Source organism: Eucalyptus grandis, chromosome 1, assembly GCF_016545825.1.
Source record: "Eucalyptus grandis isolate ANBG69807.140 chromosome 1, ASM1654582v1, whole genome shotgun sequence".
Taxonomy (NCBI): Eukaryota; Viridiplantae; Streptophyta; class Magnoliopsida; order Myrtales; family Myrtaceae; genus Eucalyptus; species Eucalyptus grandis.
The window spans coordinates 9540901-9559851 of NC_052612.1; the positions used below are offsets into that span (position 1 = coordinate 9540901).

At 39.6% G+C, this 18951-nt stretch overlaps 1 protein-coding gene and 1 pseudogene across 1 annotated transcript; one reads left to right on the forward strand and one right to left on the reverse strand.

Annotated features, from left to right (window-relative positions):
- The first annotated feature begins 1351 nt into the window (after positions 1-1351).
- Positions 1352-6979, forward strand: LOC104455624 (annotated as a pseudogene).
- A 2291-nt stretch (positions 6980-9270) lies between these two features.
- On the reverse strand, positions 9271-14813 carry LOC104455635 (exocyst complex component EXO84B). Its single transcript, XM_010070398.2, has 7 exons — positions 14673-14813; positions 14465-14562; positions 12913-13966; positions 12185-12622; positions 11851-12030; positions 9889-10016; positions 9271-9727 (listed from the first exon to the last, which is right to left on the reverse strand). Exons 1-7 carry the CDS (start codon positions 14811-14813, stop codon positions 9271-9273), a joined length of 2496 nt encoding a protein of 831 aa, XP_010068700.2.
- Positions 14814-18951: the final 4138 nt, after the last annotated feature.

Genomic DNA, 18951 nt, shown 5'->3' on the forward strand with positions numbered 1-18951 from the left:
ATCGACCCAAGGAATGGCCATTCCAGCCCATTTCCTAATACATAACCCAGCATAGATTTGGGATCAAACCCTAGAATAGAATTCCTTTGTGGACCTATTGTGGCCTTTTTATTTCCCTCACTGAAGAATTAATTATGAAAACTCCCCCATCTTACTTTGCACCTTAGAGTACTAATAGCACTCGCTCACCAATACCAACCCCAGTGAACATCAAACTACACTTATGGGATTCTAGAGATGATCCAAGCAATTACATCCTCTTTATTTTGAAGGTTCTTAGTATCGCTCGTTGTCACATCTTAAGAAACGATGGTACCCACCTCGCTCGGAGACTGCAAATGAGACGAAAAGAAAAAGGCATCTTGTGGGTAAATCCCATCTTGTGGATCGTTGGTGTGATGCTTACTATATGTGAATCACCAATAATTGGCCTATAAGTATCTCTTTGAAGTTAGGTAGGTTTTACCACAAAAATAATAATAATAACCGGGCAGGTCGCTTTTCGACTGTCTCTTCTCCATGTCTCAAGCTGAAGTTCTAAGCAACAGGCACTCGTTCAAACACATGGAAACTGCAAAAAGTTGATTCGACTCCAAGACTACCCCTGAAAATTTTTCATAGGGAAACAATAAGATAAGGTCATTTATTGCTACCTGTCACGCATGCTTCTGGCAAGAACAACGACGGAGACAATACGTCTCCTCATTAAAAGACAGAGACGGCGAAATCCATCTCTTAATTAATGTAACATGATCGCTAGAAGACACGCAGAATTTCCGTTAGTTTTTCCCCCCTTAAAAGGGTCGCTTTTCATTAATAAAACAAGGGTTAAATACTTAGAAAAATGCGCCTAGTGTTTGTTGCTCATCGGTAGCTTCATTCATGATGTCAATGTCATTGAGAATGACTAAGGCTTGTTGATTATTCGTACGCAATTTCGCCAAGGGAGAAAAATCTAAACGATAAGTACAACCAAAAAAATAAGAGAACCGGTTCACATCTCGAGAAAAAGATCTTTTTCTTTTGAAATGACGTGCAGTAATATCGTCAATTCAATGACGAGGATTATTTTTAAAAGATCGGTATGGTATTATATAATGTCACCTCAAGCCTGAAAAAAATGAAAATAAACAACAATTTCTCGGCCTGGGGGAATCCTAGGAAACTTATATATGTACATTCCCCTCAGCAAGAGTTAAAGGACTAGGATCTCTTAAAGATTATTATAAAATTGATAGTAATCATCAATCGACCATGATTAGCGAACCTTTTAAAGAGCATAGCAAGTTGAACAAACACGATTTGTAGAGGAAACTCTCGGTGCTCTTCCTTTATTTCCCTTCGAAACATGATGACAGGAAAGGCTGAAGAGAAAGGAAGTGCTGATAAAGATGATTACACACTAGATGGCACTGTGGACCTCAAAGGAAGACCCATCCTGAGATCCAAGACCGGTCGATGGAACGCTTGTTCCTTCATCGTAGGTAAGGACAAAGCCGGTGGCATAGCCTTTGTGTGTGGAATCGAGGCTTGGTTAGTGGGACGTCGTAATGTTTTCGAGTTCTTTAGATTTCAATTCGATGTGTATTAGCCAAAGCAGCCAGATAAGTAGCTCATTATAGAAAAGTGCCATTTCTTGTTTTGGGCAGAAAAGAGAGAGTAAACCTACAGATACATCACCTCGGGACACACTCAAATTTTCCGTCTGTAATTCTCGTTTACTGAGTCCTCAAACGTACTGGATTTCGTTACAAGGTGGGGGAAAGAGAAAAGAATCTATGATTTGATCCACCTTAATTCGTTCTATCGTTGTGTGTGCAGGATACGAGGCATTTGAGAGAATGGCGTTCTATGGGATTGCGTCAAACCTAGTGGTGTACTTGACGAAGAAGCTCCACGAAGGCACCGTGACATCCTCGAACAACGTCACGAACTGGGTCGGGACGGTCTGGATGACGCCCATCCTCGGCGCTTACATAGCTGATGCATATCTCGGACGTTTCTGGACTTTCATTTCCGCATCCGTCCTTTATGTCACGGTATTGCGGATGCATTCCGATACATTTGTGTAGGTACTCATACAAATTCAATCTGTAACACGATTAAGAAATGTGCAGGGCATGTCGCTCCTAACACTGGCAGTGTCAGTGCCATCGTTGAGGCCTCCGTCATGCGGCCCGGCGATCAAAGAAGAGGAATGCGACAAGGATGCTTCGGCCCTCCAGATAGGCATCTTCTACTTGGCCCTCTACATAATTGCCGCCGGGACAGGCGGTACCAAGCCCAACATTTCAACCATGGGCGCAGACCAGTTCGACGACTTCGAACCCAAGGAAAGGGCCCAGAAGCTCTCGTTCTTCAACTGGTGGATGTTCAGCATCTTCTTCGGGACACTATTCGCAACCACAGTCTTGATCTATGTACAAGATAACGTGGGTTGGGCATTAGGCTATGGCCTTCCCACGCTGGGGCTTGCATTATCAGTCCTAGTGTTCTTGGTGGGCACTCCATTTTATAGGCACAAGGTGCCCTCAGGAAGCCCGTTCACAAGGATTGCTCAAGTGCTGTTGGCGTCGATCCGGAAGTGGAAGTTGCCTGTTCCGACTGATCCGAAGGAGCTTTATGAATTCAGCCTCGAACAATACGCCGAATAGAAGAAGTTCCGGATTGATCACTCTACTTTTTTGAGGTTTACACGTCCCTAACTCTATGGCTTGTCATTATATAGTTTCCTCGAAATTAACCATGACAATTTCACGTCGTATCCGCAGATTTCTTGACAAAGCCGCGGTGAAGATTGATTCAAGCTCGCCGTGGATGCTATGTCCGGTGACCCAAGTAGAGGAAACCAAGCAGATGGTCAAAATGCTCCCGATCCTAGCAGTGACGCTCATCCCGAGCACCATGTATGCGCAGGGGCTAACGCTCTTCATCAAGCAGGGCGCAACCCTGAACCGACACATGGGCCCGCACTTCGAGATCCCTCCCGCGTGCCTTAACGCGTTTGTCACGATCTTCATGCTCGTAAGCATCGTCATCTATGACCGGTTCTTCGTCCCTGCCATCAGGCGCTACACCAAGAACCCTAGAGGCATCACATTGCTGCAGAGAATGGGGGTAGGCCTCGTCCTCCACATAATCATAATGATCACCGCTTGTCTCGCTGAGAGGCGGAGGCTGAGCATCGCCAGAGAGAACGGCATTGATGGTAAGCTCCAAATAGTCCCTCTCACCATTTTCATCCTCCTGCCACAATTCGCCCTCATGGGAGTCGCCGACACCTTCGTTGAAGTGGCAAAGCTCGAGTTCTTCTATGACCAAGCACCACAAGGCATGAAAAGTCTAGGAACATCTTACTGCACTAGTAGCTTAGGGATGGGGAACTTCCTAAGTAGTTTTCTTCTCAAGACGGTCTCGCGAGTCACCATGGAACACAGCCACAAGGGTTGGATCTTGGACAACCTTAATATCTCCCACCTTGACTACTATTACGCATTCTTGGCGGTCCTCACGTTTCTCAATTTTCTTGTGTTCCTTGTCGTGGCCAAGTTTTATGTCTACAACGAGGAAGTAACCCTTGACAAAGAGAAGGAAGCTTTGCCTGCGAATCCAGCCAATCAGGAGGCTATGACTGTCGGATGAAAACACGACAAAATTCCGGCACACATATAAGGATTCATAAGAGTGATACAATGTCATCTTTATAACAGAGAGTTGACGAACATTATCCTCTTATTCCCCTATAATTATCATGTTTGTCAATGATTTAGTTGCTCCGAAACTCATAAAAACTGAGATTCCTGGTCATTTTCAATACATGCTTGTACACTAATCTTCTGTTACCGGCAGTATGAAACCATGGACAAGCAGCGAAAGTACATGATATCCCCTAGAGACATTTGAATCTTGCAAATTAAGGTTTATGGAGGATTAAAAGATGTTTAAGTCATCAGAATGGGCACTCATGGAAAGAAAAAAAGGCCATGGATGATAGTAAGCTGTTTTACGTTACACAAAACTATTCAAGAGACTTAATCAAGGGACTAACATAAGCATATATGAATAGGACCATATAATTGTCATTGTCGCGAAACATTTTGCATTCTCCAAGTATCAATACAAGAACGCCTTTTGCCAAGAGGCTTACGTTCCATGCACAATCATGTGATCAGTATCCATTATATGAGCAATTTTTTGGACAAAAGAAAAACGGATAACTCAGTACAGATCCCCACAAAGTTCATCAGAGATTTATTGATTGTCTGCTCTCATTCTCGGTTTAAATCGATACAAGGTATGAAAAATTTCAGACGTATATCTGCACTGGAGTGAATTTACATCAATTTCTACCTCAAGAAACTCAGCATATATGCAAATTCATTTTCCTAATATATCATTGCTCCAATGGTCCTGATCCTGCGGAAACCTCATCTCTCTAGTTCGTCTCTTCCTTCTCATCAAGCTGGTCATGCTGATCCGAGGTCTCTACCTCAAAAGTGTTGTACTGATCAAAACAGTAAACAAGAAACAGAAAACCAGAAGCTATAGATTTCTTGAATGAGGAAGAGAAGCACAGAGAAAAACAGAACACAAACTTGCGTACGTCTTGTGCTTAAAAAAAACTGTCGAGTACAACCACTAAATACAAAGCAAAAACTGCTCACGTACGTGCAACACATAACTGCACACAAATGTGTTATTAACTTCCTAGAAAATAACAAAAACACTAAATACATAACAAAATAAACTTGGCTGTTTTTTAATAAAAAAAAACAGAGTAAAACAGAGCAGAAAACAGAATAGAAAACAGCAGAAAACAGAGTAAAAAAACAAAACAGAAAACAGCAACTGAGACATTATAATCCAACAAACTCCTCCTTGGATCAGTTGCTGCTGCATACTCCAATTTTCTTTCTTAATACTTCAAATCTTCCAGCTTGAAGTGGTTTTATGAACATGTCTGCAAGTTGATCTTCAGATCTGCAATAAACCAGCTTAACTTCGCCACTTTGTTGCACCTCACGTAGAAAGAAGAACTTAACCTTGAAATGCTTAGTTTTGCCATGAAAAACTGGATTCTGAGATATTGCTAAAGCGGCCTGATTATCCACATTAATTTCAATGCAATCACTGGAATTCAACCACAAATCCTTAATTATCTTCTTCAGCCATAAAGCTTGATTTGCAGCTGCAGTAGCTGCTATAAACTCAGCCTCTACAGTAGACTGAGCTACAATATCTTGCTTTTTAGAACACCATGAGAAACAAGCGGAACCAAAACTGAAACAATATCCAGACGTACTCTTCATGTCATCTACCGAACCAGCCCGGTCACTATCGAAAAATCCTTGCAAATTAAACTTCGACCTTTCTTAAACTTCACACCAAAGAACAATGTTCCTTTGAGATACCTCAAGACCCTTTTTGCTGCAATCAAATGTAACTGACTAAGACTACTCATAAACCTAGATAAAATACTCACAGCAAATACAATATCTGGTCTAATTGCTGTAAGATACATAAGACACCCAATCAGACTTCTATACATAGAAGCATCTACTGCATCTGTTCCATCATTCTTCTGCAGCTTCTCTTTAGCAGCCATAGGAGTGCTTACACTTCGACAATCTTCCATTTGAAACTTCTTTAGAATTTCCTTCATGTATTTTTTTTTTTACAGATGAAGATCTCATATGAAGCTTGTTTGACTTCCAAACCCAAAAAATAAGCCATCTTTCCCAAGTCTGACATCTCAAAAACTGCAAATAGATCTTGCTTCACCTTCTCTATCAATTCCATATCATTCCCCGTCACTAATAGATCATCTACATAAAGTGACAGAATTACAACACTGTGATTCACCTTCTTGACATAAAGAGTGAACTCACTTAAACTTTTTACAAAGCCAAAATCCTGCAAATATCGATCTATCTTCCCATACCAAGCTCTTGGAGCCGCGTCGGTCCATATAGAGCTTTCTTCAACTCTGTATACACTATCTTCTTGCCCTTTGATACTAAAACCTTCAGGTTGTTCAACAAAAATCTCCTCCTCAAGCTCTCCATTCAGAAATGCAGACTTGACATCTAACTGAAATATAGGCCACCCATTCTCTGCTGTAATAGCTAACAGTAGCCTTATTGTATCAAGTCGTGCAACAGGAGCAAATGTTTCAAAATAGTCTACTCCCCATATTTGTGCATAGCCTTTCACCACCAGTCTAGCTTTGTGTTTATTGACAGAACCATCAGGATTAAGTTTTGTTCTAAACACCCACTTAACCCCAATCACATTCTTAACGGATGATCTATCAACAAGCTCCCATGTGTGGTTTTTCTGGATCATTGCAATCTCCTCCTGCATTGCTGCAATCCACCTCTGATCCTCCTTAGCTTCCACAAAGTTAGATGGTTCGAGCATTGCCACATTGCTTCTTTCATAGATTTCAACAAGTGACCTTGTGCCTCTCACTGGTAAATCATCCACACTGTCTTCCAATCCATCTATAATTTCATCAACCTCTACATCTGTTGCAGGTTGTTTTTCGAACTGCTGCTTTTCTGCACTCTTTCCTTCCATCCAATTCCACTCATCTTCCTCTAGAAAAACAACATCTCTGCTTACAATCACCTTCCCTGTCATAGGGTGAAAAATTCTGTAAGCCTTTGATTGGAGACTATACCCAATGAAGATTCCAAGCTCTGCCTTCTTATCCAGTTTGTCCCTCTTGACCTCAGGAACATGAGTGTAACACAAACACCCAAAAACCTTCAAATTTTTCACATAAGGTTTAACACCATACCAGACTTCAAAAGGTGTTGACCTCTCTAAGGCCTTTGTGGGCAATCTGTTCAACAAGAACATTGCAAAGATTAGTCGCTTCAGCCCAGAACTTCTTAGGCAACATCTTCTCCCGCATCATACATCTAGCCATCTCCATAATACTTCTGTTTTTCTCTCACTGACCCCATTATGTTGAGGTGAATAGGGAGCAGCGAACTGCTGCACAATTCCTGCTTGCTCACAATTCAACTTAAACTTGTGAGCAATATACTCAGAACCATTATCAGACCTGAGCATTTTAATTTTCTTTCCACTTTGATTCTCAACTAAGGCTTTAAACTTCACAAACACATCAGCAACTTCAGACTTGGCTCGCAAAAAATAAATCCAACTCATCCTAGTCATATCATCAGTGAAGGTAATGAAATACCTGCTACCATTTAGAGAAGACTTAGACATAGGTCCACATAGATCTATGTGGACTAATTGCAGCTTTTCACATGCTCTCCAGCCTCCTCCTTTGAAAGGAAATCTAGCTTGCTTGCCAAGAAGACAAGTTTTGCACTGTGGAAATTCCTCCTCCAAACTTGGCAAATCATCTGCTAAGCTATTTCTTTGCATAAACGACATGATCTTCCTGTGAACATGCCCAAGTCTTTTATGCCATATCTCTGCATTTTCTTCTTTGCACTTTAAAGCCATTTGTTGCATCTCTTGTGGCTTAAACATGAAACTATTGTCCTCCATTGGAATTCTTAGCACTTATTTGCTATCTGCATTATTAATAAGACATTCCTTCCCTTCGAACTTCACTTTATAGCCCTTCTCAACTAATTGACCAACACTTAACAGATTATGGTCAATATTTGGCACAAAGAGAGCATCATTGATCAGCTTCACCTCTTGATCTCCTTCAATAGCCACTGTACCCTTCCCTTGCACTTCGATATACTGTCCGTTGCCAATTCGACTGGACCCGACCGACTGTCTAGACTCATAAACAACTTCGAATTGCTAGTCATATGATTGGTACAGCCACTATCCACCAGCCATGCATCATTCCCAACAGAAGATTCAGAAAAAGAAGCTACAAACAAATGCTCTTCCTCAGTTTCATTCACTTTGCTACCCGGGCTTTCCCGCTTGCTGGTAATTTTTTTCTTTGCGGATGGCTTCCATGTGACCCAACTTGTGACATCTTCGCATCTAGCATCGCTTTCTTCAACATCTAAAAACTTATGATTAGTTCCACCACGTATTGACAAGACTTTTTGTTCATCTTCCATTTGCTAGACCCACCAGAATTTCCTTCTTTTGCTACAAACTTGGAGTCACCGGCATTTTCTCTAGACTGAATCAATTTCTTCCATTTTCCTCCATCATTTGACTTCACTCTAGCTTGCAGCGCACCCTCTACAAACTCTTCTCTTCTCATCAGTCTTCTGTGCTCCTGTGCTTGCAGAGCATTTAACAATTCTGCAAGCTTTATATCAGCTAAGTCTCTTGTATTTTCCAGAGATGCTATGGTGGCTTCGAACTTCTCTGGAAGAGACACCAGGATCTTCTGAACAAGCCTTTCATCCTTCAAGTCAGTCCCTAAAACTCTAATTTTTTCAACTATCCCAACCAATCTATCAGAGTACTCCTTCACTGACTCTGAATCATTCATCTGCTGTCTCTCAAACTCCCTCAAGAGATTCAGCACCTTCATGCCTCTTATCTTCTCATCTCCCTCGTATTCATCCTTCAAGAAATCCCATATTGCCTTTGCAGAATCACATCTTATGATCCTTGTGAAGATAGTGGGTGAAACAGCAGCGTACAAGCATGACTTTGCCTTGGCTTTCCTTGTGATTCTCTCTTTATGGTACTTTATCTGATTCAAGGTCGGATTGTCTAGAAGTGGAGCAACTTCATAATCATCCTCCACAGCCTCCCATAAATCATGACCCTCCAAGAATGCCGTCATCTTAACAGCCCATGCTTGATAATTCTCTCCAGTAAATACTGGAGAAGCCATCGCAGAGAAACCACTCGACCCTGTCTCCATCACCCTTTAACTTATTTACACTTCGATATTTGCTTCACTTCACAGTCCCTCAAGATCATACACGCTCTGATACCACTGTTGTACTGATCAAAACAGTAAACAAGAAACAGAAAACCAGAAGCTATAGATTTCTTGAATGAGGAAGAGAAGCACAGAGAAAAACATAACACAAACTTGCGTACGTCTTGTGCTTAAAAAAAAACTGTCGAGTACAACCACTAAATACAAAGCAAAAACTGCTCACGTACGTGCAACACATAACTGCACACAAACGTGCTATTAACTTCCTAGAAAATAACAAAAACACTAAATACATAACAAAATGAACTTGGCTGTTTTTTAATAAAAAAAAAAAACAGTATAAAACAGAGCAGAAAACAGAACAGAAAACAGCAGAAAACAGAGTAAAAAAAAAACAGAAAACAGCAACTGAGACATTATAATCCAACAAAAAGCTGTTGCGGCTTAAGCTTATCATCGTCCATACCCTCGAGATCCTCTGCGTTCATAGCTTTCCCAGAGCTCAATACTTCATGAGCTGCCACATTAGATTCCTCATTCCCCGGTGCACACTCCTTGCTTAAAGGAGTACACTCGATTAGTAGGTTGGCATCTGCTTCCAACTCATTAGTTGGAGCACTAATCGAAACTTCCGAAGCATCTCCGACACTCGAATTTTCTTCCAACATTGAACTATCGTCCGCTATGATGCATGTAGAGTCATCGACTCCAGGGCTGCTCTCGTTTGCTAATTGGTTATCAGAAAGTTGATCATCATCTTCTTCAACAGCATCCTTGCATTGTCTCATCGAATCATCATTTTTCTCGATCTTCATTAGCTTTTCGACTGCTTTACCAGCGGCTGCAATGGCCCAGGAATCGCTGGTCGAATCCCTATTTGAAAGAAACACAACGGAATAAAAATGAAGGAACTGATGATAACTAAGAAACATGCCCTCCTGATGGATGCCGTGATGTATAGCTTAACATGAAATCAACAACTTTGTTGATGACACTTTTAATTAGTGCCGATTGATCTCGTGATCAAGCATCACCTTTGAGGATCCAATCCAGCTGAGAGATATGCAGACGTCAAGAGATCCATCAAAGCCGGGGGATTCTGAGAAAAGTATCCACCGCGCCTCGCTATTTCGGCTATAAATTGCGCGTCCAAGATAAATAGCTGCTTCAAGCAGATTACGATAATACCAAAACCGAGTTAGTATTAGAGATGAGAATAACTCATAATGGTAGACAAGCGACTGTTGATGAACGCTCGTGCAAAGCCTTAAGTATAAAGAGACAAACAAACTCTATATGCTCCCTCTAAGAGCTATCATATTCTTACATCATATGGGAAAATTTAAGGCATTGATAAGAGAGAAATGAAAAATAGTAAAAGATGAAAAATAACTCATAATTTGTAAACCTTACAAAAAAAAAGTCGGTAATTTTATAAACATATCGGTATGATACTAACAAGTTAGTTGGATAATCAGGTGATTGGTAACTTTTTTATTAAATAGTTTTTTCTTGAATGATAATTATCCAAAAAGTCCTAACCTTTTCAACTATTTTTTGATATAGTCCTTTTAGCCAACTTTGGTCAAAAATCGCTGATGTGGCCATTCATATTAGAAAATCATTACATAATTTAGGATTAAATTGGCAAAATTAAAAAAAAATTAGAATGAATTAACCATCATACAATAGGTTTGGATTTTTTGCTAATTTTCCCAAATTTTTTATACTTACCAATTCTTTCAAAAATTCAGCGGCACCTAAAAAAGAAAGATTTGTTTTTAATAAAATCGGTAGAATCATTCTACTATAAGGACTGATCAAGAGATTAAAACTAACCCAACCAACCGTGTTATCTTAGAATAAGAGTAGTGTAGGATTGACCCAAAAAAAAAAAAAAAAAAAAAAAAAAAAATCATCTTATCATATATTGCTTATAAATGTCATCGTCAACATCCGAGGTTGTTTCTTCTCACTTTAAAAATCTTATTTACTTCTTTTAGCAATGCAATTGACCAAGTTTTTTAGAAATTAACAGCATTAATTAGAGTGACTTACTAATTTTTACTAGTTAAGTTACCCATTAGTTTTGGGCTTTTAATTGCCGTTGAGTTACTTACCATGTTTATTTTCTTTTAATGATAAACTTCTCTTATTCTTAACTAACTTTTATTTACCTTTCTTAATTCAGCCCTAAATTTACCAACTATTACATGAACTTACTAACTTTAATTTAAGTTATTTGTCAACTTTTCTCTCATTAAGTTATCAACTAACTTTGAGTTAGAGATTTTCATTCGAGTTAGTTACCAACATTTATGTGGTTTTTTTTTCCTTAGTTTACCAACTTTTCTATTTTGTTGCTTAATCAAGAATGAGTTGGTAAGTCACCAAATAAATGCCGGAAAATTAACATAAAAATAGAAAATTACAGTGTTTGTTAGAGTCAAATGCAAGCCGGTACACCATAACAAAAGTTGATAAATTAGAAAAAAAAAAAACAAATAAAAATGGGTAAACAACTCAAAACTAATTGGTAATGAAATCAAGAAAGAGTTGGGTAAGTTACTCAAATAAAGATCAGTAAATTCGCTTGAGGATTGAAAAATGTAAGGCATTGATAAGAGACAAATAAAAGATAGTAGAAGATAAAAATTGTTTATAATTTGTGAACTATAAAAAAAGAAAATTAGTAATTTTGCATAAGTGTCGGTAAATTGCCAACAAGTCACCGAAAAATCTGTAACCCTTTTAACCAATATATTTTTACCACTTACCAACTTCCTTTTAGTGAAACGGAAGAATCGTTCTTCGACATGAAGGAGTGATCGAGACATAGATTGGCCCGACAGTGTTATCACATTTTGCTTATAAATGTTTGCTTTTCGCAACTACATGATATTTTCATGCTCCATTGATCATAGCAGACATTAAGAAGAGTAAGGAAAGGGTTCCACTTTTACTAAAAGGGTTCTTAAGATGAGGAACAGGCATACCTGTGGCGAACTTTTTGTACATTCGATTGTCACATCGTCATCGTCCAAGTTCGTTTTATCATTCGACATCCAAGAAAATATCGCTTCTGTCAACTCCCTCAAGAGCTCCATTACCCAACTATGGTCGAATGTATCTTCTTCAGCAAGTTCTTCTATTTTCCTAAGCTCCAAGAACAGCATCTGGGGATTCAAGATAAGATGATGAACATTAGAACTCTCCAGTCAGTTCGATAATGATAATTATCTCCGAAACCGCTTGAATTCGAATGGTTTTGCAGAATGATAAAATGTCGGTAACCTCAAAGTCAGCTAAAAAGATTTACACATAAGATACCTGAAACAAAACTGAAGGCATCAGATCATCGATGGAGTGATTCTCTTCTCGGGCATCGATTTCTGAAACAGTTTGCCCGTTGCTTTGCAGAGATGCAACTCTAGATATAAACAGCTGACAGAAACAGGCTCGAAGCCGGTTATATGCCTCTTCAGTAGATGATAAACACACGTCATACTCATCACCTTCACTTCGACAAGTTATTTTGCCATCGGTTTGGAAACTACTCCTGAGTATTCTGGAGAAAAGGCCTACCAAAGTCGAGAGACTCACCAAAGCAGATACTTGTCCGGTCAATATCTTGATGGAACTCGGGCAATCGCTGATCACAAGTTTTTTTAGCATCACAGCATAGTGTATGAATAGATCTGTGAGTCCTCTAGTGATTGAATTTTCCATCTGAGCAGCAACTAAAGGTGAAATTTCTTCTGCAACAGCCTTGAAGAGAAAATAAAAACATTGTGACTAGTACAGGATATAGACAATTACCATGATCACAAGTACATAATCTAACCCTAAATATCATATGGATCAACGCAAGTTCCATAAGAGCATCATAATGGCTAGATTACTTTATAATTTGCCAGTACACCTTTCCATCACTTAGGATGCAGATTTAATCACGAGGAACCAAATAAGCTCAATTTTCTGAATGCGAAAAGCACAATAAAGTCATATTACTGATCAATAAGAAATAAGCATAGAGTAATCAACCAAAATTATCATACCTGTAATAGTGTTATTAATTTACGACCGCTATTCGTAAGAAAACAATATTCAGGCAGATGACCGACTTCCATCGTCGAATATCCTCCAGCCAGAATCCCCGAAACAAGGTGCTTACTAAGAATCCAAGTATCGGTAGCCATAATTATGTCCACCACCTTCTTGAAATGGTCTACATGAATTGCTAATACCTCTTCCATGTGAGGTTGTATTTGCTCAATCAAGTGCGGCCTCAATACCAACTGTTGATCCATCTCTAGCAAAGAGCAATAGGATAAAGCGAATTGCATCGATTGTGTAGCAATGGACAGGCTGCCACTTATTTCGGAAACTGACTTTATATATTCATCAAAATAAGCGACGAAAGTTTCAACTTCCTGATGCACCCATTGGATGAATTCGAGACCATATCCTGATACATCTCCTTGCAGCATCGCAAAGCTCCTTGCTGCTTGAGAGATCAAAGAGAAGGCTAGCTTTGAGAGTTCTCGTATGTATACTTCATTCAACAACGATTTCGATTGTCGCAGGTTGCGCATTCCAGCTGCGATACGCTTATGGTGATATTGAAGCGACAACTGGATTGCAAGATTGCTGTTGCCAAGTCTTCCAAGACCAACCAATGCCTTGTGAAGTTCCGGTGCGGTTATTCTTTTATTCTGAGCCAATTGTGTTAGCTGAAGCACGAGCTTGACCTTCCTCTCAGAGATCATGGACTTATATGACTGTAAATTGTTCGGTGAAGAGTTCATTTTGCTGTCCAACATCGCGAAATTCTTGTCCTCTAATTCAAGAATGTCGATAGCTTCATCAACTCTATTTTCTATCAAGAGAATGTCAAGAGTCTCTATGACATCGATGGCGCGGGCCTGCAGCTTGTTCAATAGGAACCATTCCTCAGCTTTGTGGTCAACGGCGATCGGCTGCACTGTGTCTTCTATTGACAATTCTAGATCCAACCAATCCACGAACTCCTGCACAAGTCTCTTTTGATTTGAAGCTTGACCTTTTAATTGAACCAGTTGCCTCTCTGTCCCTTCGACTTCCTCAAATACTCTGCACAATATACAAAACTAGTTAATTTTCCAACGATTACATGAGAATGAGAGTTGAGACCACAATTATTGTAACTTGTTATTTTTAAGGTTCTTTCTTTGTGCTAAGTCTTTAAGTTATTTTGAATTTGAGGCAATCTTTCTACTCTCAAATGGCGTATCTGATGGTACAGAAAGTAACCTAAATTTAACGTTCATGATGGATATAAAAGATCAAACATTGTAGAATTATCACTACGTCCACAAAGTGATGATTCCATGTTTTCAATATGCGAAATCAAAACATTCTACATTAAGCGTCACTACAATTTTGATTACTAGGCTCGAAATAATGAATGATCATAATCAAGAATTATCTTAAGAGCATATCTCATGAGTATGGTATCTCATACACACACACACAAAAGAAAGAACGTTATTACGCTAGATTAATCAACTGAACATTATTAAAGCTTCTTTGGTTGAGTACATCCAGGCAAATTTGTCAAAAACGAATTACCTAACAAAGGTTGAATAATTAGAGAGGATGTTCTGGTGAAACTCCTCATCAGATGCCGCCTTTAGCTCGAGAAGCTCCGAGCAGAGATGTTTTATACCCTAGCATCGAAGAAAAATTAAGATCGAGGAAATTCATCCAAACATATAACCTGCATACAGTTTCATACAACCCATAATGTTTTGCCCCAAGATTAGAAATGCACGCGTGCCTTGGCGGTCATGGACTGCAGCTGATCGTCGTCATCATCATCACACTGTTCGCTTGAAGAGATACTGGTGCTCTCGTCGGAGAGCATGGAATCGTCCATGTCTTGGTGATCCCTGAACAGGAACCTAGAGGTAGACTCCATGGTGGACATGATCCTTGTCAATGGATGGCTGAAAGAGTTAAGACATCCTTACATGTGGTCTTTATAAAAGATGAACCAGGGGATGCTTTTCTGGGGGCTACCCATTTATCATGTCCTTCCATTCTTTTCAGAGCATTGGTCTTGTCGCTGAACAATCGAGGTCTTGTGTCTTTTTTGACTGGTTCTGCAGTTTAAATAAGGCTCGTGCCCTTGTCCTTCTGCTGATTGGTACCAACGTCGGCATCCATATTCAACTTAGGTCCTGACGATGCCGACTTTGATTTTCTTTCTTGGTTATTACTAGGTCGTGCTTACTTATTGTATAGAGGAGGAGAAGAAAGGACCTGTCTTTCACATGACTAATGGGTGTAGTTCAGTTCATTTCTTGATCAAACTTAGAGAAAAGGCTCACGCCTCTGCAACTGAGCACAAGAGATATTACTAGGCAAAAGTACAACCCAAGTGCTAATATTTGGCACTAGGGACGTTTAAATGCTAAAAATTCTGAAATGTACACTTTAAATGCCACTTTCTTTGAAAAATAGGACATTTAAGTTCTAACTCCCACAAAGGGTGCCGAATATCTTACGTCGCTTATTTTTAATAAGCTGAGTTAGCAAAGAAAAGCCAAAATGATGTTATTTTGCCTCTTATTTAAATTTTAATATATATTAATTAAAATAAATTTAAAACTAAATAAATAATTTTAAGACATTAGGGGGAAGGTCGGCCAAGGTTGACAGACCTTGGCTAGTGGTCGGTGACCCTAGCCGACTAGCAACAAGGGCCATTGAGTCGAATCTGAGGGAGGGCCATGACCCTCGCCCTAGATTTGAGCGAGGGCTTGTAGGCCCTTATCGGCCCCTGGCCAAAGCTCGGAAACCCCGGTCGACCCTCCCCCAACCATCATCGACCCTTCCTAGTGATGGTGGGAAGGCAACAACAAAAGCTTGCATAACCCCGACCGAACGCCTTTTGCAGTTTTTTTTTTAATTTAGTTTTAAATTTAGTTTCATGAATATCTATATTAAAATTCAAATTCAAGGCAAAACAATGTCATTTTCAACTTATCTAGCCACATAAGCGTGCAAAACACGTCATTTTGCACTTGTCTCGCTAAAAAAAAAGAGCCACGTCGGCATTTTAGTTAGAATTTCTCACCGTGGCACTTAATTGATTTATTTTACTCTAATTTTGGCACTTAAGTATATATTTCCGAACTTTTGACATTTAAGTATCCCTTTTCAAGTTTTGACATTTGGGTTGTCCGAAACTCGATATTACTAGCAAACTCAATCTTACTACAAAGATGAGAGACTCCATCACAACGTCAACATTAGGAATAACTTGTTGCCACAGAAACCCATGAGTAGTCCCCTCCATTTGGTAGCAAGGATAAAATCAGAATGGATGAATTTCTATCATATCCAATGTTCTATTGCTACTTAAAACATGACAAAGTCACATATAAGAGAAATATAATCAAGATAAAATATTTTCATCTGCAGAGAGCTGGGATAAAGGTAAATAAAATATATCTCTCACCCATCTCTCTTCTCTATTGCCTCTACCCACACATGGCCAACACTCACAGATTTTCCGCCGCCTCATAGCCTCTCGCCGAGCTTCGGCTTGTCTACACCAACAAGGCTCGTCATGGTAACAAGCTTGACTGGATCTCAGCCACAGAGGGCTCCATGACCAGATCTGAAGCTCCTCAATGGCTGAGCTCAACTCAGGGGAGGTTGACTGGACCTCGGCCAAGTGGTAGCTAATCTTGACCTCGATCACAATGGCCAGATCTAGAGCACCAACTATCGTCCTCCTCTTTTGTCAACGTCCCCCACCATGGCCAGATCTAGAGCGACAGTCGTCATTCCCCGTTTCTCACGCACCTTCATTGCGCAAGCAGCCTTACCTTCATTCGCCGCACCTTCTACTGGGCCTCGACCTCGGCATCAGTAGCGAGGGTAGAGGTGGCAGCCGGGTTGGTGGTTGCTGAAGATTGCAGGCTAGCAATGAAGACGGAGGGACAGGTGGTTGTTGGAGATTTCACACAATAGTGATGCTCATGGTAGCTTGGACGTCTGCAAGGACTCGAGATCTAAATGCTCGACATTCAATCAGGCATCGGCGTAGAGGAGGAGGAAGTTGACATTCAATCCAACTTGGATATCCACATATTGACCCAAAATTACACAAGATATTAGAGCTCTCATCTTTGTCTAATCCAACCTACATCCTATCCTATCCTATCCAACCTTGTCCTATCCAATAGAAAAAGTCTAGAAGACCTTATGCTATCCCGTCTTTAGCAGACCTCTCTTCCAATCCGGAGCCGCGAAGAGAACCATCAAAGGAATTATAGCAGATTTAGGCACATTTAAATAGAACCAAACGAGGCTCATGTCAATGCACTTTTAACCCCTCCCATCCTTCACCATAATGCTCATATTTTCGTTGTGGCCATCCGAGGTCCTCGAAGCAGGGAGATTCGCGTTAGGTGCCCCTCACCGGTGCTCTCCTTCTCCAGGTGGTTGGCTCCATCTCTCGTGATGACGGATGAGTGCAACGCCTATCGCGCATGAAGATTGTGCAACGATTGAGATTATCCGATCGCACTTAAATGCAAGATTGAGTGTAGACAAGTCGAGGTCAAATCTATTTTGGGTCATGAAAAACTACTCATGGTTACTTCTTATATGCAAATTAGCGTCACATAATTACTAATAATAATTTGTATCTTCTTACTACTTTTCTATTGGGAAGTTGCTGCTTATCATATGCTCCAAGTTCCGACCTATCGACACTCAAATTGGCTGTGCTATCCTGTGTCGATCACGAGGGCTGATAAAAGTCAGGCGAAATCGCATGTACGCATCATTGGGATATTAACATATGATTAGCTATCAACGAGTCCAAAGATTAGGGCTCAATGATCAACAGCAAGGTAGGAAGCTTACACGTGATCAATTGTTGAAATATGACAGCAAATATTAGATTGCCATCCAAATAATGCTGACGGCAAGTTTTGGATGAAAACTTTCAAAATACTCTAAGCATCAAGGAAATGCGCGGTTGGAAAAGTGGTTAACACCCGAATACCCAGTCATAAAATTGGTGTCGATAAACCAAGCACGATCAAGGTAGTTACAAAGGAAATGGGAGAGTTAGTTACAGAGAAAAAGGGACGTGCCTAAAGTTGGAAGCGTTTACTAGAAGATGGACAACTGCTCTGTTACAAAATTTCTCAATAAATACCCTAGTAGTCCAACAAAAAGCTCCCAAACAACACATCAAATATCATTTCTTTATCTATGCATTATCTTATTTTAGTTTTCTCTAGTAGTAGCTTTTAGATTCCCATCGTCGATTAGATTATGGCGAGTGCTTATATACTAGTGCGGCATCTTTGATTGAATTTTGACAATATATCTCTAGTTCAGTGTCGTCGATTAATTTCCAGCGTTGTGTCTTCTATCCAATCACATTGTTGTTGATTAAATTTCGACATTGTGTCAAATTATCTTAGGGTTGTGCCGTTGATTGGATTCCGATATAATTTGAATTGGGTGCTAGAGTTAGTAGATTAATCGTCGTACGGTACCCTTTAAAATTGGAAATTCAATATTCGCATTACATTGATATCTCTTTCTAGAATTAGTACAGAACCTTCGTCTCTACTAAATAAAAGCCGAAACTAATACTCGGTAAAAATTATTTCATTACGGGATCAAACTGGCGAAACATGATCAAACCAAAAAAAGAAAGAAAATGCTTTGAGCTACCTTTTTCTTCATTTAGTGCATATAGTTTTTAAACTTTGATCTTATATGTAATATCTCCCTAAATTTTTATTTTGTGCAACACAATCTTAAACTTTGACCCAACAAACAATGCCATCACTAGATTTTTAATTTGTTCAATACAATCCCTAAGCTATTGGTAAATATCCAATATAATCCTTTCATTTGGATCATTTCCATATAGTTTACGAACCGAATTGTATATTTATGAATAATTCAAAACACATTAAATAAATTAAAAGTTTGAGAACGACGCATTATATATCACGCCAAATTTTAGAAACAATATCGAACCAAAATTCAGGAAGAAAAAATATATATTTATATACATG